At 41.9% G+C, this 26,013-nt stretch overlaps 1 protein-coding gene across 2 annotated transcripts in view; it reads right to left on the bottom strand.

The window, feature by feature from the left end:
• The window catches only part of CERS6 (ceramide synthase 6), a 451,257-nt gene extending 430,913 nt beyond the window's left edge, over window positions 1-20,344 (bottom strand). The window contains exon 1 of one of the 2 annotated variants that reach the window (XM_006902103.1): window positions 20,131-20,344. In XM_006902103.1, coding sequence (XP_006902165.1) covers window positions 20,131-20,300 — 170 coding nt within the window. In that variant the 5' untranslated portion in view covers window positions 20,301-20,344. The remainder of the gene's footprint in view (window positions 1-20,130) is intronic. The other variant, XM_006902104.1, reaches the window with a different exon arrangement.
• Between the last annotated feature and the right edge of the window lie 5,669 nt (window positions 20,345-26,013).

Here is a 26,013-nt window from a genome sequence, read left to right as displayed (position 1 = left end):
TCCAATATTCCTAGAAGGAGATCACTGAGTCTTTCTCCCACAGAGCTGCCAGGTGGGTTTGAACCAAACTCTCTGTACCATCAAACCCACCAGGCACTCTGCAGGAGAAGAGGCAGTCTCCTTCTACTAAGATCTGCAGCCTCAGAAGCTCAGTGGACAACACAAGATAAAGGTAAATAACCCAACTGAAAAATGGGTGCAGGATATGAATAGATACTTCACCAAAGAAGATATTCAGATGGCCAACAAGCACATGAAGAAATATTCAAAATCCCTAGCTCTAAGAGACATGCAAATCAAAACAACTATGAGATATCATCTCACCCCAGTAAGAATAGCAAAATTTAACAGAACAGCAAGCAACAAATGCTGGTGAGGTTGTGGAGAAACTGGAACCCTTATTCACTGTTGGTGGGAATGTAAAATGGTGCAACCACTATGGAAGGCAGTATGGTGCTTTCTCAAAAAGCTGCAAATAGAAATATACCATTTGGTCCAGCAATTCCACTACTGGGAATTCACCCTAAAGAAACCATAACTGCCACCCAAGCACCCAAGCAGATATATGCACACCCATGTTTATTGCGGCTTTGTTTGCAATAGCAAAGAGCTGGAAACAACACAAGTGCCCATCAACAAACGAATGTCTAGAGAAGCTCTGGTATATTCACACAGTGCAGTACTATTCAGCACTGAAAAACAAGTAAGTCATGAAATATACAAAATGTGTGAGCCTGGAGGACACTATGCTGAGTGAAATATTTCAGTCACAAAAGGACAAATATTGCATAGGGCCACTGTTGTAAAATGGGACTGACATTGGGGTTAAGGGAAGACAGAGAAGGAGAAGATGAATGATGCATACTGCATTGAAACAGATAAGGGAGAGAACTGTTTAAAAGGGATATGTGATTGAGTGATAATGTCATGACAGGAGTCCAGAACAAAGGCTGCACAGTGGAGTGGACTTGGGGGAAGGGAACTGCATAACAATGAAGGAGTTTTTCTTTTACTTTTCAAGGAGAAGAGTGGGGCGGGGGAGAAGGAGGGCAGAGAGAAAAGTACAGCAATGAATGAATGAAAACCCTAAGTCTTTATAAACTTTCACTAAAATGAATTTAAAATAAAGAATAAAAATTTTTTTAAAAGGCAGCTCAGTGAAGGGTTCTCATGATTCAGAACCCCCTGAAGATGCCCTCTTTCAGGACTTACGATATCAGCATTTGTTAACTTATTTACCTAACAAACTACGTGCTGACACGAAACAGTGCAGAGCTGGAGATCAGCCAGTTGGAAGCAAGTGCAACTCCCTCCTCTCATTTGGTCAGACAAAAGAAGTTACATAAACAACACCTCTGTTCCCTTTATTTTTGCAATAGGAGCTTGAATTTGAGAGTGTAGATGTGCTTCTCTTAAGAGAAAGATTCATAAAATTCTTATGCTCAACTAGTTCGAATGTTTGAATTTTCATAAATATGATCTTAAGTGATGACAGATGAATTCTTTTAATCTCCAAATTAAGATAATCCACTAGACAGTCTATTGAAAGAAATCAATAGATGTCATCACAAGGCTGCCTTTTTTTCTGGGAGGCTCTTGTGAAGAAGACCTTCAAGGAGATGCACTGACCGAAGGACAGGAGCAATGAGCATAAGGACAGCAGAGATTGTGAGGACTGGGCAAGGTCTCACTGTGCTGTACACAGGGCTGCTAGACAGCACCTACCAACTTGTAAGAGAAAAATTCTCTGGAGGCCATCTAAACATTACTGTACAATCTCAACAGCATGTGATACATAAGCAATGCCCAGGTGAGCATGAAAATGCCAGAGCTGTTTTTTTCAGTACCAGTGGCCAAAAAAAAAAAAAGTATGTTCTTGAAGGGGAGAAAAAGCAAAAAGCACAAGGAAAGCAAAACTCATAATACATCAACACCATATCAGGGAAAAGGGATTACTGGTGTAGGCAGGAGAGAGGAAATTGCCACAGCCTCACAGCCTCATTGCATCTGCCATATCCATCCGTGGCATGTAAGAAGGACCCATCAAGGGATTTGGAAATCTAACATAAATTTTTCTTTCTGGAATTTGAGATTCTAACAAACATTCAAAAAATGCTTCTGTGTGTTGTGTGTGTAATCTGAATAAATCTTAAAATCAAGTAAGTGTTACTGACGAGCTAGGCACTGAGCTAAACTCAATAAAGTACATGCACACATGTGGACACTTCTCTCGCATCGGGCACCATGAGTCAAACACTATAATGCTTTTCTCTAACCTTCGCAACAACCTTTTTGAGGTTCAGATGGAAACAGCATGGAGAGGCTAATTTTCTCCTAAGCCAAGGAGGTTTAACACTCAAGTCCATGTTTCAAAACAAAATAAATTGGGTTTGAAGACCCAAGTAATCGCCCTGGCAAATAAATGCATGTGGTAAAACCAGACTAGGGAGTGCTGGTGGTCGATTCAGTAAGGAGTTGTGCTGTCAACCCAAAGGTGAGTGGTTTGAATTCCCCAGCTGTTCCACAAGAAGAAGATGATCTGAAAATCCACTGGTGAGTCAGTAATGAGTCAGGCCCAACTTGAGAGCAAGGAGTTGAACAGATGGTGTAGGATCCAAGGCCAGACCCAGGAAGGACCAAGGGAAGTGAGCTGGAGTATTTCCTTAAGGCCTGGCTTGACCAAAACTTGGCTTCTTTAGCATGCTTCTCACTGTGGAAGGCTTCACATCTTCCCAGGCTCTCTTCAACAGCATTCATCTAAGTGGTACACAGCTGCCTGTCACTTATATAAAACCTCCCCATTAGGCATAGATGCCTGTCATCAAATACAAAAGCTTTGGAGCTACAAAATATCTCCGCCATTATAGTGTTCTGCTCCCAAAGACACACAGGTCCCTGGCCTACAATCCGTATCATTATTAACAGTTGAAAGAAAAATCTTTAGAGGTATTCTGCTCTGTAAATTGGTAAAATGCTGAAGAAATAGGGACTTCAGGACTTCTCTCAAAGTCTAAATATTTACTCTTTGACAGAATAAGTAAATCTCTGGCTCTGGGATCAAATTATTTCCTTCACTCGGACAAGTGCAGCTGCCTCTACAAACCATACCCGCTTTACACAAAGCCACATGCACTCACTACCACAAGCCACTGAATCACATTATTTCTAACAAGATGCTAAATACTGATAGTGGTATCAATCACCCATACAAGGTGTATTTTAAAGAACCAACTTTTGCAGTCAGTCTTCCAATTCTACAAAGTAGGTCTATTCCCCATTTTCCAAGTGAGGTCACAGAATTAACAAAGTGTGTTGTGGGCTGCTGCACAACTGAAAAGGTAAAATGTGGATAGAAACTCATGTTCTATGTTTTTATCTTCCATTCACTGTCCTTATAATACTTACTGGGACATGTAATATAATAATTATCTAGGGACATGTAATCAATGTACATTGTGTTTGTTAACAGTTTTCGTTTACTTGGCTCCACAATCAACACTCTTGGTACCAGCAGCCAGGAAATCAAGAGACTAATTGCATTGGGAAAGTCTGCTCTCAGGGGCCTCGCCAGAGTACTGAAGAGTAACGATGTCAATCTTGAGACAGTAAAACCGGTCTTCTCCTTGGAGGCAAGGGTTCTGAAGCTTCATGTGACATACTCTGGATATGTTACAAGGTCCTTGAAGAGGGACATCATGTTGAGAAGGGTGGAGGGACAGTGCAAAAGAGGAGACCCTCAATCAGATGGATCAATTCAGTAACTGGGGTAATGGGAGTAGATGTGTCAGAGACAATAAGGTTGGCACAGGATAGAGCAGGGTTTAGGTCCCTTGTACATAGGCTCACTATGAGTTGCAAGCGACTCGACAGCACATAATAACAAGAACAATTAATGTACAAAAGTGTGGCACAATTTAAGTGCACCATCATCACAAAATGTAGCTGTGCACCCAAAGACACACACAGAGCCCCTGGCACACAAAGCCTTTATAGACTCCTAATCTCCATAACACCTAAATGACTGCTCCTTTTACCGTTTTCCTTCACTCAAGCTATTGTATCCCAACTGCCACTCTGCTTAAACCGCCAAGCCTCTTTATTTTGCTTTGAAATGGTAATCTATTATGATCTCCAGAGCCACTTAGACTAGCTGGCAATTCTTACTCTGATAATTGCTAAACTGGACAAGATTTTAGATCATTTCTATGATCCTTCCCTCTGCTTTAACTTGTGGGCTGAGCCTCTTGTCTCAGGACCTCCCTAGAACTTTAGTTCAGCCACTGGCAGTGAAGAGTAGATGGGAAAAAGTGAGGTTTGGGAAGATGGAAAACAATCCTAGTCCTAGCTCTGGGAAAGCAAAAATAGCTTCATAACACAAAAACCTCCAAGAGAAGATGTGACATTTATGTAGACACTGGCAATTCACAAACAAATGGCAGTCCTAGATCAGGGCTCCCTGGTAGAAGAAGAATACCGCGCCTCCACAATTAAAAACCACAGATGCTTCTCCTGTTCCACCTCAGCCAACCATAAGCAATTAAAACAATCCACCTCTGGAGGCAAAAAAAAAAACAAAAGTAGAAAGGAGATATTGAAAGGGTCTGAAGAAGTCTATTTTGAGGGTAGGTAAACTCTTTCAGGTTTTCAGAGGCAGGGGAAGTGGACATGCAAAATAAACAAAAAGGTGTCTAAATATTCTGAATTTACAGAATAAAAGAGTTCTAGGTTGTGGTGCTGTCTATATGATGACATAACCTCAAAACCTTCGAAACTGGCCAACAGCATGGACCTGCAATTTGATGGTTTTATCATATGCACTATTTGAGGGAAAATGACTTCAAGCTCTCAAGTGCTAAAGCATTTGCTCAGAAAATGGGAACAAAATTTAAATGAAAGAGGAAGGGGGAGGGGCAAACCTGATCTCCCAAGGCAAAAGCTTTCATAGCATCTATCTGCAGCCTAGGCCACCTGCCTTAGCACAATTTTATCCTATTATTCTGGTTTACTTTAAAAGGATTTCGTACTCACCAGGAAGCCTTTACTGTAATCCAAGGGAGCCACTAAGACGATAAAATGTGGTTTTTCTAAAGACATTTTGCTCCTTTCTCTGCACATGCAAATTTACCATTATTAAATTGCCACATTAACAAAAGGACTTAAAGTTGTGTGGCTTGAAGCATCTTTTGAAAAAGCACCATGATAGTTTATGCCCCTCACCTCCTGCTCACCCATCACAGAAGCCTCTGGAAAGAAAGGGGGGGGGGTCCTTGATCCCAAGGGAATTATGTATTTAAGTAAACAAAATGGCAATGCTTGATGGAACTGGGGTCAAGAGAACTGGGATGTCTTTTCCTAATTAGAAAAATGTTTTAAGTCTAGAAAATGAAACCCAGTTATGTTATGTCTTGTTATGCTTTTAACATAAAGATCGGAGAGATAGTATAAAGAAATTGAGACTTTATTCAGTTTTCCTTCATGAAAACCATTCATTCTACTAGTTTTCTTCCTCATTCCAGCTCTTTCTCTTGTCCTAACTACATAGGGTTGTTGCTGTTGTTGCTGAGTGTCATCAAGTTAGGTCCAATTCAGATTGAACAACAAACAGATTAAAACTCTGCCCAATCTCACCTCACCCTCACAATCTCCTCTGTAACATAAGCCCACAATCACAGATATTATAGTGAGGGCATTATCTCATCTTCTTCAATGCATCCTCCTTCCACCTCATAGAATCCCGGGGTGCTCACTGTTCTACATAATATAGTATAGTTAGCTATGAGGAAGAGGAGGGAGGCAGAAAGAAATAATGCATGTAACACATGAACAATGAAGGCGAGCAAGACCAATTCTGCATTTTAAAAAAAAAAAAGCCTCACGACTTTACTACCACAGAGAGATAAAGCTTTACTGTCTCATTCCAACAGGAAAATACGCATTTCTAGAAAATGAAATACAAACTATTCATAGATATTTGTAATAAGGATATCACGAGCTACTTAAAAATGAATGTTAAAAACTGCATTTTCCAACTATCAAAGCAAAAATTTCCTTGAATGGTAATACTCGACGTCCTAATAAGGAAGTTCCAACGGGTATCATCTTTCTGGATACAAATCTGGCAATCTTTGTCTATCAATATCATTAAAGGTATCCCTCTGGATAACTCTGGGATAAACCTCTGGGTTTAGAAATTCCTCTTCTAGGAAACATTTCTTAGCAAATCATGAAGAATTGAAAGATTTATACACATAAACTGGAAACAGCTGAAATGTCCTATAAACAATGTGTTGTTGTTGTGTACTGTCAAGACATAGCGGACCCTCGAGTGGGTTTTCCAAGGCAGTAAGTCACATGGGAAGAGACTGCTTATTTTCCTCTCCCACGGAGCAGCTGCTGGATTCAAACTGCCTCTGAGATGGCAGCACTGCTCCTTCCCAGTAGGCTACCAGAGTTCCCCACAATAATGTGCAGACTGATAAATTATGATCTATCTATAAAGTAAAATAATGCAGTCACTGAAAAATCTTTTAAGATAAATGAAATTAAAATATTCAGATTTTCTCATTAAATGGAAAAGTTATGCAATATGTCCTCATGATGTGTCCGTTTTAAAAGAGATTGTCAAAATTACAAAAAAGATCAAGAAAGCCAATTCTAAATTCTACTTTTCCTAGCCATCAGGGAGTTATACTGTTAACTCACTTTGTGCCTTTTCGATAGTTCCAATCAACCAGTCGCGCCACAGAAGAAAGATGGGCAATTTCCTCCCATGTGACGAATCATCTCTGGAATTAAATGGTAGGTCAGCTGTGAGGTGGTTCCAACTCACAGCAATGAAGGTTTTTTAGTTTAAAGTTAGGTGCAGTTTTAAAATTTTACTGTCATAAAATTGAGGGGAAACTGTATCTATCTTAAAGGGGTTGAAAGATGCATAAGTAAAAGAAGCCATTAAATTCCTAAGCTCACTGTTGTTATTTATTGCTGTAGAGTCGAGGATGACTCATAGCAACCCTATGCACAAAAGACTTGAAATCTTTCTGCAACTACTGTCGTTTCTCAAAGTTCATAGTTTCCAGAGGCACGTTGTTTAGGTACAGCATGCCATTCTTGATTCCAAACATGTCATAATCTGGGAGCTCCACCAAACACTGTCTACCATGAGTAACCATAATGGCATTCGACACCCCAGTGGCACAGAGTTCAGCAGCATAGCCATGCCAGGTTACCTCAGTGCAGCAAACTGACAGACCAGTGCAGCACCACTGAGAAGAATGTTCCTCTAAATTATAATTACACTAGACCCGGCCTAACCAACTTTTAAATACAAAGGTCCACCAGGAGGTGGTATGTTGACTTTAAATAAGAGGCTTAATAAAAAACAACCAAACATTCCACACGACCTTCAACCAAAACAAGAGAGCCCACCTTTCAGAGTAGGACTGCTCCCCGCCTCTACCTTTCATCTGTTCTTCTTCTTGTTACAGTACAACTCATAGCAACTCTATGAAAAAAAAAAAAGACCTGAACCCTGTTCTATACCCAGCATAGCTTCTCTATGTTCATAGACTTTCCAAAGGCAAGTGGTTTAGGAAGTGGATGATTCTCCTGCTTCCAAACCTGAATCAATCTGGGAGTTTCACCAAACACTGCCCATGATGGGTAACCATTCTGGTGTTTGACACACCTATGGCACAGTGCTAAACTCACTATAATGAAAAATATTAGGTGTTTCTACAATCAAATTTAAAAGAAAAGTGTTCTTTATTAAAATGATGGTCATTCACAAGGTCACTTTTGTTGCTGATAGCTGCTAACTTTGTGCCCCACTCAAGATGATCTTGTGCACAGCAGAATTGGACCTCTGTGATGCAGAGTTTTCACTGGCTATTTTTTGAAAAGTTAAACAGACATTTCTTTTCAGTGTGTCTTAGCCTGCTGAAACCGGCTTTGCATCACAGCAATAGGAAAGCCTCCAGGAACAGATGGATGGTGGCTGTGCTTAAGATGCATTGGCTAGGCATCAAACTTGCATCTCTAACAAGAAAGGGTAGGATTCTACCACTGAAGCACCACCCTCCTCCCCCCTCCAGTCAAATAAAAATAAAAGAAACAGTGCCATAGCTTCAGACAGCGAGCCCTGGACAACCAATAGTCTATATCACTACTCAACCTACTGCTGTTGCTTAGAATCAATCAACACATAGCTGGCCCCTCAGTGGGTACATAGAGGCTGTAAGCAACAGGGGAGCAGAATGCCCATCTTTCTCCCATCCAGCAGCTGGGAGGTTTAAACTACATGCCTTCTGAGTTGGCAGCTCAACTTCCTAACTACTAGGCCATCAGCCAACCACTACTGAAACCAAAACAGTCAATGCAGAGTAAAGTGGGCAGAAGGGGAACAAGAAGAGTTCATGAAGTCTTCAAAAAGAGGGAATCATAGGAATAAAGATTCTTAGGATATTAGTAACAGAGACATTATTTCTACAAAGATCAAACAGACCCTAAGAACAATAAGTGACACACTTAATTACTCTTGTTGTTGTGTACTGTCAAGTCAGAACTGACCAATAGCTGACCGACCCTTCAGTGGGTTTTCAGAGGCAGTTAATTTCATGGAGGAGACTGCCCATCCTTCTTCTGTGGCACAACTGGTAGATTCGAACCACGTGCCTTCAGGATTGCACCACAGCTTCTTGTCACTAGGCCACCAGATCTCATTACTGGCAAACAAAATCTGGAAGCCTGGAATCCTGACTCAAAGTGTTCATTAATTAATTAATTGCCTGATTGTTGCTGTTGTTCCTGTTCTCGTGTGCCACCGAGCTGGAATCTATGTATAGCTGCCCTGGCAGAGGGTGTTCCGAGCCTAAATCTCATGGGACGAGATCTCCCCTCCTTCTCTCAGACAGCAGTTTATGGACTCCACCCTCCAGCCTTTGTGGTAGTAAAGCAACTCCTTATCTATAGGCCATCAAAGCTCCTCTATGAACTGATAGGAAGAGAGGGGGAAATACAATTTTGAGGTTCCCGCATTTGCCAGAAGTACATAACCAATCTCTCTCTCTCTGCCATCGAGTCAGTTCCAACTCATAGCTGACCCTCCATCAGGATTTTCAGGACTGCAAATTCAACAGGAGGAAACCACCCATCTTTCTCCCACAGAGCAGCCAGTGGATTCAAAGTTAAGAGAATCTCGTGTTCTTGGTTAGTATGGCAACTCTCTATAGCTCACACCCCAACAGCTATAGAAAATCTGATCCTGCCTGGTGACAAAATGCAAGTGGATTTATAAAAAAAAAGCAACACACAACCACCATTTTCAATATTCAATGTACAACACAGACCTAGATTTGTGTGCTTACCAAGAAGGTTTCATCAGGTGAGCAAAACAGGTGGTGAGAGCCTGAAGAAGGTACAGTCATGTCCTTGGAAGACTGAGGGGGAAAACTCACCTGGAACTCCATTGTCCTTCTACTGTCACCCTACATTCCCCATCACTGAAGAGAAACCACATCTGAAATACCTTACACACCAGGAAATTTAAAAATCTAAATCTGACCACAGAGAATTCAACCATCTCCATTCATCAGAAAAAGTCCAGCCAATGTGCTAATTTCCTGACTCCTTAATGACACTAAAGCTATGAAACTAAACTAATAGTTTAGTTAACTTACATGCCTCTCCCGGCATTCTAAGTGTCGAGTATAAGAATACTGGTTGTTGTGGTTGTCAGAACCGACCCATAGCTGACCCTTGGGTGAATTTCCAGAGGCAGTTAATCGCAGTGTGGGGAGGGGAGTGGAAGCTGCCTATCCTTCTCCCATGGACCAGCCTTGAACCATGTGCCTTTGGGACCGCAGTACAGCTTCTTGCCACTAGGCCACTGCTAAGTATCCACAAATCAACTTAATTACAAATTCTTCAACAAGTTGTATTATCCTTTCTAATTTTAGGTTATTTTTCAAGAAAACATTCTCTGAAACCCAATTATTTCTAATCTCAGTCAGACACTTAAAAAGGGAATATGCAGTATTTGTGTCTGGATCCAATGATTGTCTCTGACACTAGCTTTGAGCAAAGCAGGTACCCACAGTTTTAATCATAGTTGCACCATCATTAATAAGCTAAATAGACATAAGTAGAGAGCTTGATATTCAGCCCTGATAGCATGAGAGAAATAAAATAATTATATAAGCTTCTTTTAAAGTATAAGTGATTATACCAGTCTCTTAATTATGCTTTATATGAGCATCCTTCAGTAATGAACCTCACCTAATACCACACTGTTTTCTGGCAAACAGCCACACTCCTCTTCCCTCTAACCACAAGAAACACGCACACACACTTGTAATTTTCCTAGAAAGTCTCAACCAAGGTGGCTGGTGAGGCCAAGATCTACAGTAAATGTAGAAGAGAAAGTCCACTGTTTAGAAGTTCTCCTCTGACACTGGTAAGAGGTTGTTCTTCTCAAAGAATTGAGGTTCACAGACTTTTCTTTGACTTAGGGACTGGGGTGACAGGGGTAGGTGTGTCAGAGACAGTGAGATTGGCACAGGATAGAGCAGGATTTAGGGCTGTTGTACATAGGGTCATATTATGAGTCGCAGGCGACTCAACAGCATATGACAACAACAATGACTTAGGCAAGATTGTTTGGTATCAGCCTGCTGAAAGATTTCAGTCTTCACACGATTTGATACTTTGAGAGCCTACCTGACAGGAATGAGCTTCTTCATTCTTACCCACTCATTATAAGCTCTGATGATGGCCTAGTGATAAGAATATGTGCTGCAATCCCAAAGACATGTGGTTCAAATCCACCAGGTGTTCCACGGGAGAAGGATGGACAATCTCTTCCCAAGTGACAAACTGCTTCTGAAAACCTTCCAGAGGGTCAGCTATGGGTTGGTTCCGACTGCAGAGTACAAAACTACAACAGTCAATATAGGAGGTGCTATATATAACCTGAAATCCATTTAAATGAGGCCAAAGGAGAGTAAGTGTTTGCCGTTCTTTATTGTTGCTGTTAGTTGCAAAATGGTTGTTCAGAATCACGGCAAACTTACATGCCTTGTGTGTGCCACGGCTATGACTGTTGATATGTCTGATCCTCCACGTGAGGCAAACGTGTCACTCCAGCTCAGTGAAGTTTCATTTGTTTCCTCTGACCCTCTACCTTACCAAACCTGACATCCTCGTTATTCATACATGCTGTAGTTTTTTGGAACACAAAGAATTAATAGTCCAAATGACGCTTCGAACTCCAAATGTAATCGAAAAAAATGTATGAAATAATACTACCACTTGCTAGAATATTCCTATAAAACATATCTTTATTCTTAGAAGACTTATTTCTACCTGCAAAGAATGGTGTTTAACCTGTTTTAAAGCTTCCTGAGGTATTAATTAAGAGGCTTCAGAGACAGAAAATTCACATAAATCAGAAAAGGGGGGGGGCAGTGAAAGTAACCTTGGATCATAAAACCCACCTGCTTCATTGCTGTAGAGATGAGAAAACAAAGCAGAGGTAACTAGGAGCCTGCCTCTTTTTGAAGTAAATTTCAATTAGAACGCAAATATTCTGATTCCCATCAATACTTTTTATATTCCTCTCCTTTACATACAGGGAAGAAAATGTCCTAATGTTATCTTTTAAAACATTAAGTCAATGATTTCTCATTTCCAATAAGAAATTCACCAGAACTTTATGAATATAAAAATTAAATAAAATCCCTCACTTTTAAAAAGTAAAGTTGGAAGAAACACTTGCTTTAACTCCTGAGAACGGCTCACTTACCCTCATTGCATAAGATCTAAACATATGATGATAATACTACATTATTAAATAACATTTTGTTCTTTGTCATCACGTCAGCAACATAATATGGTGGTGCATATTATAATTTTCATTCTAGAAAAAGCCATCCAACTTTATTTTGAGCAACAACAAATATTTTACCCTGTTGGTCAAGTTATTCCTAGAGAGGTCCTTCATATCTTCAGAGCAAAGGGTAGTATAAAGATTTGCTAAGAAATATCAAGTCTTGGATTTTTACAGATTCAGCCAAAAGTCTATGACTTCTAGCTGCTCCGTTTTTAACTGGCCATATTGCTATCCATATGGTGGTACAGCATGGTGCGTGCTTTCTGTCAAGGCCTCCATTGTCAGTATCTCAACAGTAGGGGCAAAACCAAAAATAGGACTGTTTAGTAGGCGACAGTCTGATTCTATCAATTCTTTAGTGTTTCTTTATGGTTGTGCCATTGTTGTTGCTGCTGTGTATCAATGAGTCTGAAATGACCCATAGTTCCCTCCAGTGGGTTTTCAGAGGCAGTTAATTGCACAGGAGGAAACTGCACATCCTTCTCCAGAGCAGTTGGTGGATTCAAACCACATGCCTTCAGGATTACAGTGCAACTTCTTGCAGTAAGAAATATATTTAATTACTAAGAAGATATTCTCACACTCAAACTTTCACTCACTGTCTTCAAGCCAGTTCCCATTCATACTGACCCTCCACACAGTTTCCAAGGGGGAATCATAATGGAAGGAGACTCTGCGCGTCATTTTCCTGAGCTACACGTGGATTCGAACCACTAAAGAAGCACAGTTGTTGGATGAGCAATGCAACTTACTATGGACTCCACTGCTAGAGCTCCCTAGAAAGCTAAGACCATTCACAATTTTAACCACAAGTTTACACTGACCCCATACAATAGGCATAACAAAGCTCTTGATTATCGTGTATTTTATAGATATATTATCAGCTTTGGGATAAGTTAAAGTTGAAGTATAAATAATTCCATTGTGCCAAAATATTCACAACAGATTTCTCTGATTTGCATTGCACATTGTGTCATCATTGTTACTGTTAGGTGCCGTTGACTTGACTCCAATGTTCAGTGACCATATGTCCAACAACATACAGCCTATGCCTCATGATAATGGCTATGTTTAAGCCATTGGTACAGCCACAGTGTGGGTTTGTGTCACTGAGGCCCTTCCTCTTCTCACTGACCTTCTACCAAACCAAGCATAATCTGCTCCTCCTAGGACTGCTCCTTCCTGATGACTTGCCCACCATCCATGAGATAAAGTCTCAACATCCTCACTTCTAAGGAACATTCCAGGTACACATCTTCCAAGGCTCATTCGTTCCTCTGGCAGTCAATGGTCAATTGAATATTCTTTGCCAACACAAGAATTCATAGGCATAAAATTTTCAATTTTCCTTATTCATGACTCAGCTTTTGAATATATGTGAAAAAATCGAAAATACTATAGCTGAAAGCAGAGGGTACCAGGGGAAAGTCTATCTGTGTTTCATTGGCTATGCAAAGGCACTTAACTGTGTGGATCAAAACAAATTGTGGATAACTTTGGAAAGAATGATTCCAGAACACCTGATTGTGCTCACGTGAAACCTGCATACTTGGACCAAGAGGCAGTCCTCAGAACAGAGCAAGGAAATAGTGCATGATTCAAAATCAGGAAGACGATATGTCTTGTCTCCATACCTCTTCAATCCGTATGCAGAACAGATCATTCAGGAGGCTGGGCTTTATGAGGAGGAATGTGGCATCAGGATTGGAGGAAGATTCATCAACAACTTGTGATATGCAGATGACACAACTTTGCTTGTTGAAACTGAAGAAGACATAAGGTGTTTGCTACAGAAGGTCCAGAACTGTAGTCTTCAAGTGGATTGAAGCTCAGCATCAAGAAGACAAAGATTCTCACTGTTGGGCCACAAGGCAGCACCATGATGGATGGAAAAGAGATTGAAGTTGTTAACAATTACAGCTTGCTTAGCTTCACAATCAACACTCTTGACACCAGCAATCAGGAAATCAAGTCGGCCGTGAAGGACCTTCCCAAAGCCCTAAAGAGTAATGATGTCAGCCTAGGAACTCAGATATGCCTGATCTAGGCCATGGTCTTTGTAATTACTTGCTTTGCATCAGAGAGCTGTAAAATGACTAAGGATGACAGAAAAAGAATCTATGCCTTTGAGTTGTGGTGTTAAGAGTACTGGAGCACCAACAGAACAAATAGGTCTATCCTAGAAAGAGTAAAACCAAGTTTCTCCTTGGAGGCAAGGATTTTGAAGCTCAATCTCACATACTTTGGGCACATGGCCAGAGGACTGGTCCTTGGAAAGGACATCATGCTTGGAAAGGTGGCGGGACAGCACAGGAGAGGCCCCCAGATGAGATGGACTAAAAGAGTACCTGGGGTAATGCAGGTAGGTGTGTCAGAGGTAGTGAGATTGGCTCAAGATAAGGAAGGATACAGAGCTATTGTGTATAGGGACACTAGGAGTTAAAGGTGACTTTAAGGCACATAACAACACGGCTTCTAGCCTTCAAAGTGACATCTTTGCCTCTTAACATTTTAAAGAGGTCCTTTTGGGCATATTTGCACAAAGCAATTTAAGACTTTCCCAACTTCTGCAATCTGAAATTGATCAAACAAGCAATAACGATGAATTGATACTTACTGGTATTTGAAATTCAAAAGCTGGAAACAAAAAGTATCAACAGTTAGAAAATACAATCTTGAAAAAAAAAAAAGAAAGAAAATACAATCTTGGTGATAGAAAGGATGTCAGAGATTGAACGCTAGAATTATGTAAAAGCAGCTATTTATTGGTTGCAAATACCTTTAAAACACCAAAATATAAACAGTGATTATACATTTGGAAAGGAGCTCTCGTGGTTTGGCAGTAAGGAGTTGCACTGCCAACCCAAAGGCATATACTTCAAATCTACCAGTTGCTCTGTGGGAAGAAAATGGGCAATCTCTTCCTAGGCTATTTACAGCCTCTGAAAAGCCTCTGGAGGGTCAGTTACGAGTTGGTTCTGACTTAACAGTACCCCACAACAACTACATACACATGGAGCTCATCAGATAGAATGCATAGGAATCAAATCAACATCTGTGAAAGGATAGAGAAGGTCAATATTATCAATTGGAATAAGCCCAGGGTCAGCTGTGAAACAATCCATTTAATTGCTCATATGCAAGTTTAAATTGAAGCTGAAGAAAATGAAAACAAGTCCATGAAAATCAAAATACAACATTGAATTTGTGGTTGTATACCGTCAAGTAGGAAAGAACTCCTAGCTGATACCCAACGGGTTTTCAGAGGCAGTTTAATCACATTGAGGGAGACTGTCCATCCTTCTCTCAGGGAACAGCTGGTAGCTTTGAACTGCATGCCTTTGAGATTGCAGCAAAGCTTCTTATCACTGGGCCATCAGAGCTCTAAAAATAGAAATCATCTCAATAATAGATTCAATGCACTAAACTCTAATGACTGAAGACTAGTTGTGGGATGACATCAAGGACATCACACACAAAAAAGCAAAAGGTCCTTAAGAAGAAAGAAAAGACTATGACAAATGTCAGAAGAGACTCTGAAACTCGCTCTTAGACATAAAGTAGGTAAAGTGAATGGAAGAAATGATGAAGTAAGAGAGTTAGACAAGAGATTTCAAAGGGCAGCTACAGAAGACCAACAAAAGTATTATAATGAAATGTACAAAGATCTGAAGTTAGAAAGTCCAAAGAGAGAAACAAATTTAGCATGTCCTAAGCTGAAAGACGTGAAGGGGGGAAAGGAAGTCTCAACATGCAATACTGAAGGTTTCTCTGGGTTAAATATTGGATGACACAGGATTTATCAAAAGAAAATGGAATGAGTGGAATAAATACACAGTCATTGTACCAAAATAATCTGGTTGACAGTCAACCATTTCAAGAATTAGCATATGACCAAGAACTAATGATATTAAAGGGAGATAGATGTCCAAACTGCACTAAAGACATTAGTGGAAAAACAAGGCTCCAGGAATTGATGGAATACCAATGGAAATGTTTCAACAAACATGCTGGACACATTCATCGGTGCCAAGAAATTCAGAAGACAGAAATCTGAACAATTGACAGGAAGAGATCCATACTGCATCCATTCCAAAGAAAGGCAATCCAACAGAATGTGGACATTTTTAACAATTATCATTAATGTCACATCAAGTACAATTTTGCTGAAGATAATTAAAAATGGTTACACATTATAGGATACAGCAAAATAAGCAATGTATGTACACCTCAAGAAGATAAATTTTAAAAACCAGGAGAAGATAAATTAGATGAATGGGATCTTCTAAGAATCAAATCCCTATGCGCATCCAAAAATTTCTCCAACAGGGTAAAAAGGGAAGCTACCAACTGGGAAAAAGTATTTGGTAATGACATATCAGACAAGGTGCCTATATCCAGAATTTTAAAATACTTGAGCACCACAACAAGATTAAGGTAAATAATCCAATAGAAAAATGGGCACAGGCTATGAACAGACACTTCACCGAAGAAGACATTCTGACAGCTAACAAGCACATGAAGAAATGTTCAAAATCCCTAGCTCTAAGAGAGACGCAAATTAAAACAACTACGAGATATCATCTCACCCCAGTCAGAATAGCAAAATTGAACAGAACAGCAAGCAACAAATGCTGGCGAGGTTGTGGAAAAACTGGAACCCTTATTCACTGTTGGTGGGAGTGTAAAACGGTGCAACCACTGTGAAAGGCAGTATGGCGCTTTCTCAAAAAGTTACAAATAGAGATACCATTTGATCCAGCAATTCCACTACTGGGAATATACCCCAAAGAGACAATAACCAACATCCAAGCAGATATATACACACCCATGTTTATTGCGACTTTGTTCACAATAGCAAGGAGTTGGAAAACAACCTACGTGCCCATCAACAAACAAATGGACAGAGAAGCTGTGGTATATTCACACAATGGAATACTATGCTGCATTGAAAAACAAGGAACTCATGCAATATTATTCAAAATGGGTGACCCTGGGGGACATTATGCTGAGTGAAGTATCTCAGTCACAAAAGGACAAATACTGCATGGTGCTACTGTTGTAAAATAGAACTGACCTTGGGGTTGGGGAGAGAATGAGAAAGATGGGTTCAATAATGTATACTGCATTGAAACAAATGAGGGAGAAAACTGTTTAAAGGGGATATGTGATTAGGTATTTTTGTCATGACCTGAGTCTAAAGCAAAGGGTACATGGTGACGTGGACCTGGGGGAGGGTTTGTAAAACAATGAAAGAATTTGTCTTTTACTTTTCCAAGAGGGTAGTGTACTGGGGGGGAGGGTTGGGGGGGGGAAAGTGCAACAATGAATGAATGGAAATCCAAAGTCTCTGTAAATTTTTACTGAAATTAGTAATAATTTTTTTAAAAGTATATCAAAAAGGACCTTTAATGGTAAAATTAAAAGTGTTGCACATGATCCAATTGCTGATTTGCCTGGCTTTAGCTGTGTTTGCTTATTCATAAAATTCTGGTTTTGGTACATGTAAACAATTCTGTGAAATCCATAAAATAATCAGTAAAATAAAAAATAAATGTATGTACAACTTACTGAAAATGATCCACTATCTGTCATCGTATCAGCTGCCTGATTAAAGATTTCAATGGATGCTACTGAGATAAGGACACAGGTTAGATCCTAGAATATGCCAGGTTTGAGAAGAGAAAAGACATTGAATTTATATCTCTAATGACACCTTTTGTTCAACCTGTCCATCTACGGTAAGCCTATGCACGCAGAATGAAACACTGCCTTGTCCCATGCCACTCCCTCGACCATTTAGGAAGTGGACCAATGGTATCCACAGGGTTTCCTCTGGCTGATTTTTGGAAGTAGTTCACCAAGCCTCTCTTCTTAATCCAACTTAGTCTAGAAGCCCCTCTGAAATCTGGTCACCAGCATACCCACACACAAGCCATCAATGACAGATGAGTTGTACTTGCACAGGAGGTGCACAAACCAGAAATTAAACCCAGATATCCCCCCTCAAAGGGGTAAGAGTTCTACACTGAGCCATGACTGTGTGCCTGGATCAATCAATGAATGCCTTTGGTTTTTCAGAGAATCAAGTTTGTGGATGGTTCAGGACACAACTGTCATTGCTATTGGTAAAAAGGGAATGAACATTCCTCTAAAAGTCAGTAGTCCTTTCTGGTTCAAGGGTCATATAGGATTAGCATTCTGTATGTTGTTGTGTGTACTGTCAAGTCCGAACCGGCCCCCAGCTGAGCTACCAGCGGGTTTTCTGAAGCAGTGCACAAAAGTTGACTATCCATCTTTCTCCCACAAAGTAGCTGGTAGATTTGAACAATGTACTTTTGCGTTGAAAGCACAATTCCTTACCACTAAGCCACCAGAGTCGTCTACTCTCTGTACCACCCATTAGAAAGTTTCTAATTGGATCAGCCAGAAGGACGCTGACAATTTCTCTACATAAAAGGAGATTTTCCGCGAATGATATTTTAACAGTTGATCCTTTTGTGTAAACTATAAATCAACCCATGGAGTTATGTAAAGTGGAGGGGAGTGCAGGAAAAGGAAAAATGAACTGTCAAATATTAGAAAAGTTTTTAAATATTTTTAAAAAAGACACAGACTACATATACTTTGAAAGTGTCTACTGTCTAAAAGTGAGTCTAGCTGAAATGTATTAGCAGTCATTCAGCAAATGAACTCCCTACTATGTGCTCGCTACACACAGTCGAAGTCCCTGGTAGTTTACGTGTCTTTGGAGAAATTATAAAATGAATGATAAATTCATGTTCTCTGGAAGTGTGCACTGGCTTTGGAAGCAACTCTACATTTCTAAATGCTCCCATTTTTCACAGCACATCTCAGCACTGGATAGGACCATAGCTCTATCTGTGATGGATTATAATAATTTTAAAATAGAAGGTCTTCAAATCTGTGCTTTTGTGTTTGTCCATTTCTGCATGTGAGCAGCTTACTTGGTTCTCAAGCAGCAAGATGGCCCATTGAAAAAAATACACCTTTCTTAGACAAAAGTTATTTTTTTGTTTCCACGATGCTTTTGACCTGTGGCCACTTCCCACAATGAACAGCACAAAAGGCAAATTCTGCCATCCTGAATATCGCTTTTGGACAGAAACAACCAACAAAATTACAGAGCAAACTAAGGTGATTTGAGAGGGGAAGGGAAGGGATGTGAAATGAAAAATGGAATTTGAACATTGTATCTTAGAAATTCTGCCTTTACTGATAGTTTGTGCGAAGGGAGGTGAGATGAGATGTCCAGCGGCATCAATACTACAAACCAAAGAATGCGCAGCAGGCAAGATGCAGTGCCTGGGACTGATCCAGTGACAATAACGCAAGTTTGTTCCTGCCACAGTGGAGAACCAAGCAGAGGAATTGTACAAGCGTATGGCAAGTCTTTAAATTAAAAAAACCAAATGTTTTGATATTTTAGAAAGTTTATGATTACCCATGGTAAACAGTTATTCACTCAAGTATCAAAACCATTTTGCAGGCTGAGCACCCTTTTGAACACCCCTTTTTTAAAAAAGCTAATGGCTCGAAGCGCTGGAAATCCACAAACTACTGCACTTATTTCCCAGGTAGGTGGACCCAATACTGTGTGTTTTTGAAAGACACACCAAGACACAATCAGTAGCCAAGGAGTGCCTGGTGAATTCACAGCAAGAAAAGTCCCCAACACCCGCGGTCAGGAGGACTGGAAGTCTGCGTGGCCCCTGCTCCCTCTGGGAGGCAAATGTGTTCCTGGAAGTCAGGTGGGTGCCGGCTAGCTGGGCTAGGAAGCGCTCTCTGGCAGGCAACACGGTGCACAGAGCCGCAAGAGCCGAGAGGGTCAGGGAGTCCCGGGGCAGCCACCACACACCTTTGTTCGCCTCCGCTGGCCACCAGCGCAGAAAGCTAGACCAAGGGGCAGGGCAGGGTCCATCCCCATCGCTCTGCTGCCCTTGCTGTTGCTCCAGAGAACATCAGTGGGCTAGCCATGCTCTCTGAGGTCCCCAGAAAGCTAGTCGGGCTGGAGTCAGCAGTGCTTCCCTGAAGACAAAGGTTAGGAGGTGTGAGCGCGAGTGAAGGTGCTACTAGCGGGGTGTGCGCTCAGGGCGCGGGAGCGTGCGCCAGGGAGCACGCGAGGGTGCGTGTGCGCGCGAGTGTCTGTGCGGTGTGTGTGTGTGTGTGTGTGTGTGTGTGTGTGTGTGTGTAGGGGGGAGGGGAAGAGGAGCTCCAGCTCTTACCTCTCGAAGATAAGCCGCCCCATGAACATGCAGAAGGCCAGGGGGAAGGCGAGGTAGAGGTCCTCAGCCTGCGGGAAGGTGGCCTCCTCTGTGTTCTTTAGGTCTGCCCAGGTGACATTGTGTGGGAGCCAAAACCTCTCATTCCAGAACCAAGCTAAGATCCCTGCCATCTTGCTTTGTCCACTCGTGTCCTGCAGCTCTTGCGGCCCGCCAGGCTCTCTGCGCCGTGCCGGGTGCCCGAGGATGCGCGCCCTGCCGGCCCCAAGATGTGCCGCCGCCTCTGCCGCCGCCGCGACCGCTGCTCTTAAGGGCTCGTTGGAGCCTGGGTTCTCTCCTCCCCCTGGCCGCGCCGAGGAAAGGGGCCGCCTCGCCCGTCACATGGCAGCCCGGCCTGCTCGCCCTGATTGGCTCCACCTCGCGTCAAGCAGCGAGGCACACGCGGCCAGCTTGCCCACGCCCCGAGAGTAGGGCGCAGCCGCTGCGTCCTGGGCGCAGGGGCATTTCCCGAGTGGGCTACTCGTACCCCACGAACACCGTGCTCGAGCTCCACACTCAGGGCTGTGACCTGAGTCCAGGCCCCTAAATCGCCCTGGACCTCCTGATTGTTTGCACATGCTCAGAAAGCAGGCTTCTGCCCCAGCAGAGTTTCAAGGCTTTCAACCCACTTTACACGCGCCCCGAGGCGGTGGGGAGGCAGGTAGAGGCCATTTGACCACCGTAACCGCCTCTGTGCTGGGGCGGCAGCAAAAGGAGAAGTAAGGGTTCAGAGAGCAAAGGGAGAAGTAGGAGGGAAAGGGGCCAGCTACACCAGGACATGGAGAGGCAGAGTGAAAATAAGGAACTGGCCAAGAGCTCAGGGCTGGTCTTCTCCCCCTATCGCTGACCTATTGACCTTGTGATTCTTCTGCTGGCCACCACAACCAACTGGCCCAGGAAACAAGGCTTTGTTTTAATAGGTGCTTCATGAAATTAGACTGGCAACTGCATCATTCTATAAAACCAGCCCTCTAAATTAGCAAATGCCTCCGGAGCACATTTGAGCTTGGGAGATCCTGAGGGAGTCTCTATTCTACTACTTAATAGGTGTATTATAGCTGCCTTTCTCATCTGAACCATTTCAGGCTTTAAGCCTCTGAAGCTTTGCCCAGGCACCTGCACTCCCACAATTGATGAGGAGCTAAGCGGGATCAGTTCAGTGGCCTGACTCTAGGGGCTATTTTGTCCATTCTTCTCATAATCATTTCTTTTCTGCTTGGTTCTTCCAGTATGATCTACTGGACCTTTCTTAACTGGCATAATAAACAGGCCATTACAGTGTGAAGGCTAGTGCGTGTGTGTGTGTGTGTGCGCACGCACGCACGCGCACACACACACACACACACACACACTCTATTTTCCTCCCCCTCTAGCACCCTCCCACTTTCCATACCTTCGTTATTATCTCTAAAGAATTGTCTTTGTTGAATACTTCCTGTTTCATCCTCCCACCACACACACACACACACACACACACACACACACGGTAGGTAGCCTAGTGGTAGGGAATTGCACTGCCAATCCCAAAGGAACGTGGTTCAAGTCCATCAGCTGTTCTGCAAGAGAAAGATGGACAATCTCCTTCTATGTGCTTTATAGTCTGAAAATTCCAACAGGCAACAGTAGCTCTCATTCTCATTTGAAATTGTTTGGGCATTTTCCATCTTCAGTGCACCCAAACTGATCAAAGTCAGCAATGACCTCTATTCAGCTACATCCAAAAGTCATTCTCACCACCTCTATCAGTGGCATTTAGGTACCTGTTATCCCAATAACCTCCTGGTGCCCTGTTTCAGCCCTCATCTACACTCAACCAGAGGGATCCTATCAATATGGAAGTCATATGACTCCTTTGTTCAAAATCTGCTGCTTCTCCAGTGGAGGTCAAAGTCTTTGTAATGTTCTCTAAAGCCCCAAGTTCTTAGTCTCATCTCTGATCTCATCTGTGTATTCACTCTCTGTCTCTCTCTCTCTCTCCATTAATTCTTGCTGTACATGAGACACCTGATCCCTTATAACCTTTGCACCTACTTCTCTCCATTGGAACTCTGCCCCTGCCCACACCTCTGCCTGTATTTTCCTCACTATAACTCTGTCTGCGAAGGCTTCCCTTGGCAATCTGCTTACATATGTGACTCTCACATCCTTCCTTTCCAGCTCTCTCTATGCAACTTTCCTGTTTTGTTTTCCTATAAAGCACTTATCACCATCCAACACAAAATAGAGTGCCTGGCACATAGTACATACTCAATAAATTTGTGAGTTAATGGATCATCATTACTAAAACCTCAGAAAAATCTCCTCTAGGAGAAGGATACTACTAAATAAATATTTTAGGTGTTGGTGTATCTATCATTGACACTGATGCCAGGAATACTGTGGGAATCATGAAGGGATTGATAAATTCTAGACTGGCCAAGGAGAAGGGTTAGGAAAGTCTGCCCATAGCAAATGTTGAAGTAAGTAAGTATTCAGCAAAGGTATTGTTCTTTTACTATGCAAAAGCATAGATGTCATCATTGACACTTCAGACCATGTCATTTACTACTCGGTATTAATGATGACCCCTCCCAGAAGGATAGCTTGGTATCATTTTTAGTCTTGTAAGCCACAAGGGAAAGTTTGTTAAGGTCTCTTTGCCAACTGTGGAGCAGAAATCTCATGGTGGAGTGTGGCCTCTTGGGCCAGCCACACACTCTTCATGATTACCTCTAAGTCATGTCAGTCTCCTATATAAGCAGAAAGTTCCTTGCCTCCTACTGCAGGACTTCCCTTCTGTCCAATGGGTCTTGATGTGACCCCTAGGTATGTGCAAGAGGAAGTAGGTTAATCAATGACCTAGACATTGAACTTTTACACTAGGCAATTAAAACCAGTGGATAGGTTTCTATTTCTTTTAATTTCAGATATATGTAGTAGCTTCATATAGCTTTTCTAAAAATAACCTGAGATGATAAACCATCAGCTTGTTTCAAAGGTGTGGTTCAAAACTTCACTCTGTCATATTGTCTTTTTTCTAGGTTTCACTCTTCATATCCATGGGAATACCAGAACACTTGATCGTGCTAATGAGAAACCTATACTTGGACCAAGAGGCAGTCGTCAGAACAGAGCAAGGAAACACTGCATGGTTCAAAATTGGGAAGGGCGTACGCCAGGGATGTGTCCTATCTCCATACCTTTTCAACTTGTATGCAGAATAGATTATCCAGGAGGCTGGGCTCTATGAGGAGAGATGTGGGGTCAAGATTGGTGGAAGATCTATCAACAATCTGCGTTATGCAGATGATACAACCCTGCTTGCTGAAACTGAGGAGGACCTGAAGCGCTTGCTGCAGAGGGTCAAGGACTGCAGCCTTCAATATGGATTGAGGCTCAATGTCAAGAAGACAAAGATTCTCACCACTGGGCCATTTGGCAGCATACGGATGGATGGTGAAGGGATTGCGATTGTTCACAGCTTCAGTTTGCTTGGCTCCACAGTCAACACTCTCAGCACCAGCAGCCAGGAAATTAGAAGACATATTGCCATGGGAAAGTCTTCTGTTAGACACCTCTCCAAAGGACTTAAGAGCAATGGTGTCTCTTTGGAGACTAAGGTGCATCTAATACAGGCCATGGTCTTTACTATCACTTGTTATGCATCAGAGAGTTGGACAATGACTAAGGAGTATAGAAGGAGAACTGATGCCTTTGAGCTGTGGTGCTGGAGAAGAGTACTGAGGGTACCCTGGACTGCTAAGAAAACAAACAGATTCATCCTGGAAAGGGTCAAACCGGGCTGCTCCCTGGAGGCAAGGATTCTAAGGCTCCATCTAACATACTTTGGACATGTTGCAAGGAGGGACAGGTCCTTGGAGAGGGACATCATGCCTGGGAGGGTGGAGGGACAGCACAGAAGGGGAAGGCCCCCTATGAGGTGGATTGATTCAGTGACTGGGGTAATTGGGATGGGTGTGTCAGAGGTAATGTGATTGGCACAGGACAGAGCAGAGTTTAGGGATGTTGTACATAGGGTTGCTATGAGTTGCAAGCGACTCGATGGCACATAACAACAACAACAACATCCTTCATTCCTGCCTTCCTAAAATTGCAGAAGAGCAATGCTGAAAGTTTAAAGACTACGGTGTGTCTGATCCAAAGTTATGGTATTTTCACTGCTACTTATTCATATGACAGTTGAACAATGAATACAGAAAATTGAAAAATAATCTGTTCCTTTGAATTGTGGTGTTGGTGAAAAGTATTGAATGGACTGTCAAAAGAATAACAAATCTGTGCTGGGAAAAGTACAAACAGGGTGCTCCTTCAAAGCAAGGATGGCAAGACTTTGTCTCACATATATTGGTTGTGTTGTCAGAAGGGGGCAGTGTAAAAGGACAAAGTGACTCCAACAATAAGCTTAAGCACCATGGAGACAGTGCGGACAGTGCAGGGCTGGACAAGGTCAGAGGGAGAGTCACCTAGATGGCACCTCACAAAAAGAATGAAATTGCATCTCTCTAGAATTTTTTCCTTAGATATGCCAATCTAAGATGATAACTCTCTTCTATGTGTTAACAAGGAGAAGGTGGCAGTATTTTGGCAACATTTTGAAAGATGTATTTTGTTGGAAATTGGAAAGAGAATTTATTGTATATCTGTAAATCTCACGCAATTTTTTTTCTACCCAAGAACACATTAGTGTTGAGTATTTTGTATCAGTAACACCTGATTTGCTTATGTCATTTGATTGTTCTGAGGCTTAGAGAAGATAACAATGGGAAAGGACTCGATATACATTCACCCCTGCATATATGTATGATGTAATATACACCTGGCTTTTATCTGTCTAGCATATCTCTTCAAATAAAAATCCCTTCCTACTACTTTCCATATAAGTATAAATACAAGAAAGCATTGTTCTACCTAAACACATTTTTAGTGCTGTAGAAAGGGAAACTTGGCAAGTTTAGGTGCCCTCAAGTTTGTCCAACTCTCAGAGACCATCTGCACACCAAATAAAACCCTGCCTGATCCTGTACTGTCATAATCCAGTTGAAGTCCCTCTTCATATATTGAGAGAGATTTAGCAATATCCACTAAACAAAAGACTAGTAGTTTAATCCAACAGAAAGATTCACAGCCTTGCAAGCCCAGTAGGGCTGCTCTACTCTGTTCTACAAGTTTACTCTAAGTCAGAATTTACTTGGGGCCCTGGGTTTAGTGTTTTTAGTTCTTCAGGTAGGAGTTGGAGGCCAAAGGATGATGTTCTCTAAACACCTGGTCTCTAGGATTCTAAATGCAGAAGCTGGTAACAGTGCTTCATCATCTGCACAGAAAAAGAGAAGAAGCTAGTTTGTAAAAGAGAGAATGAAGCAGACTCCTTAATGTTGGGTATAGGGAGGGGACACATGTGTGCTCCCGGCTCCACAGAGTAGCTGAGTCCAATGACTTTCCTCTTTAGATTCTGATGTTAAGAATCTCACTAATATTATGTATTACTGTTACTCTGAAAGCACATGCCTTTCACACTGTGCTGCTGCCCTCAGCTCAGATCTTGCGGATGGTTCGTCCCAAGAAGGGCAGACCAAAATGGTCCCCGACCAGTGATGCTCAAAGCCTAAGTGACATGCAGCCCGAGAAAAAGACTTCACTCTCTTTCTCTACTTCTTTATTTTTCATTCTGCATGAAGTTCATGCTGGGTTTTGAAGGGGTCACGGTACGAGCGATATTGTAGCTAATGTTAGATGGATCTTAGCTGAAAGAAGGGAATACCAGAGGAATGTCTATCTGTGTTTCATTGATTATGCAAAGGCGTTTGACTGTGTGGATCATAACAAACTGTGGCTGACTCTGAGAAGAAT

Source organism: Elephantulus edwardii, unplaced genomic scaffold (genome assembly GCF_000299155.1).
Source record: "Elephantulus edwardii isolate Elephantulus edwardi_28Jun2011 unplaced genomic scaffold, EleEdw1.0 scaffold00369, whole genome shotgun sequence".
Taxonomy (NCBI): domain Eukaryota; kingdom Metazoa; phylum Chordata; class Mammalia; order Macroscelidea; family Macroscelididae; genus Elephantulus; species Elephantulus edwardii.
This window is presented reverse-complemented; position numbering and strand designations above follow the sequence as displayed.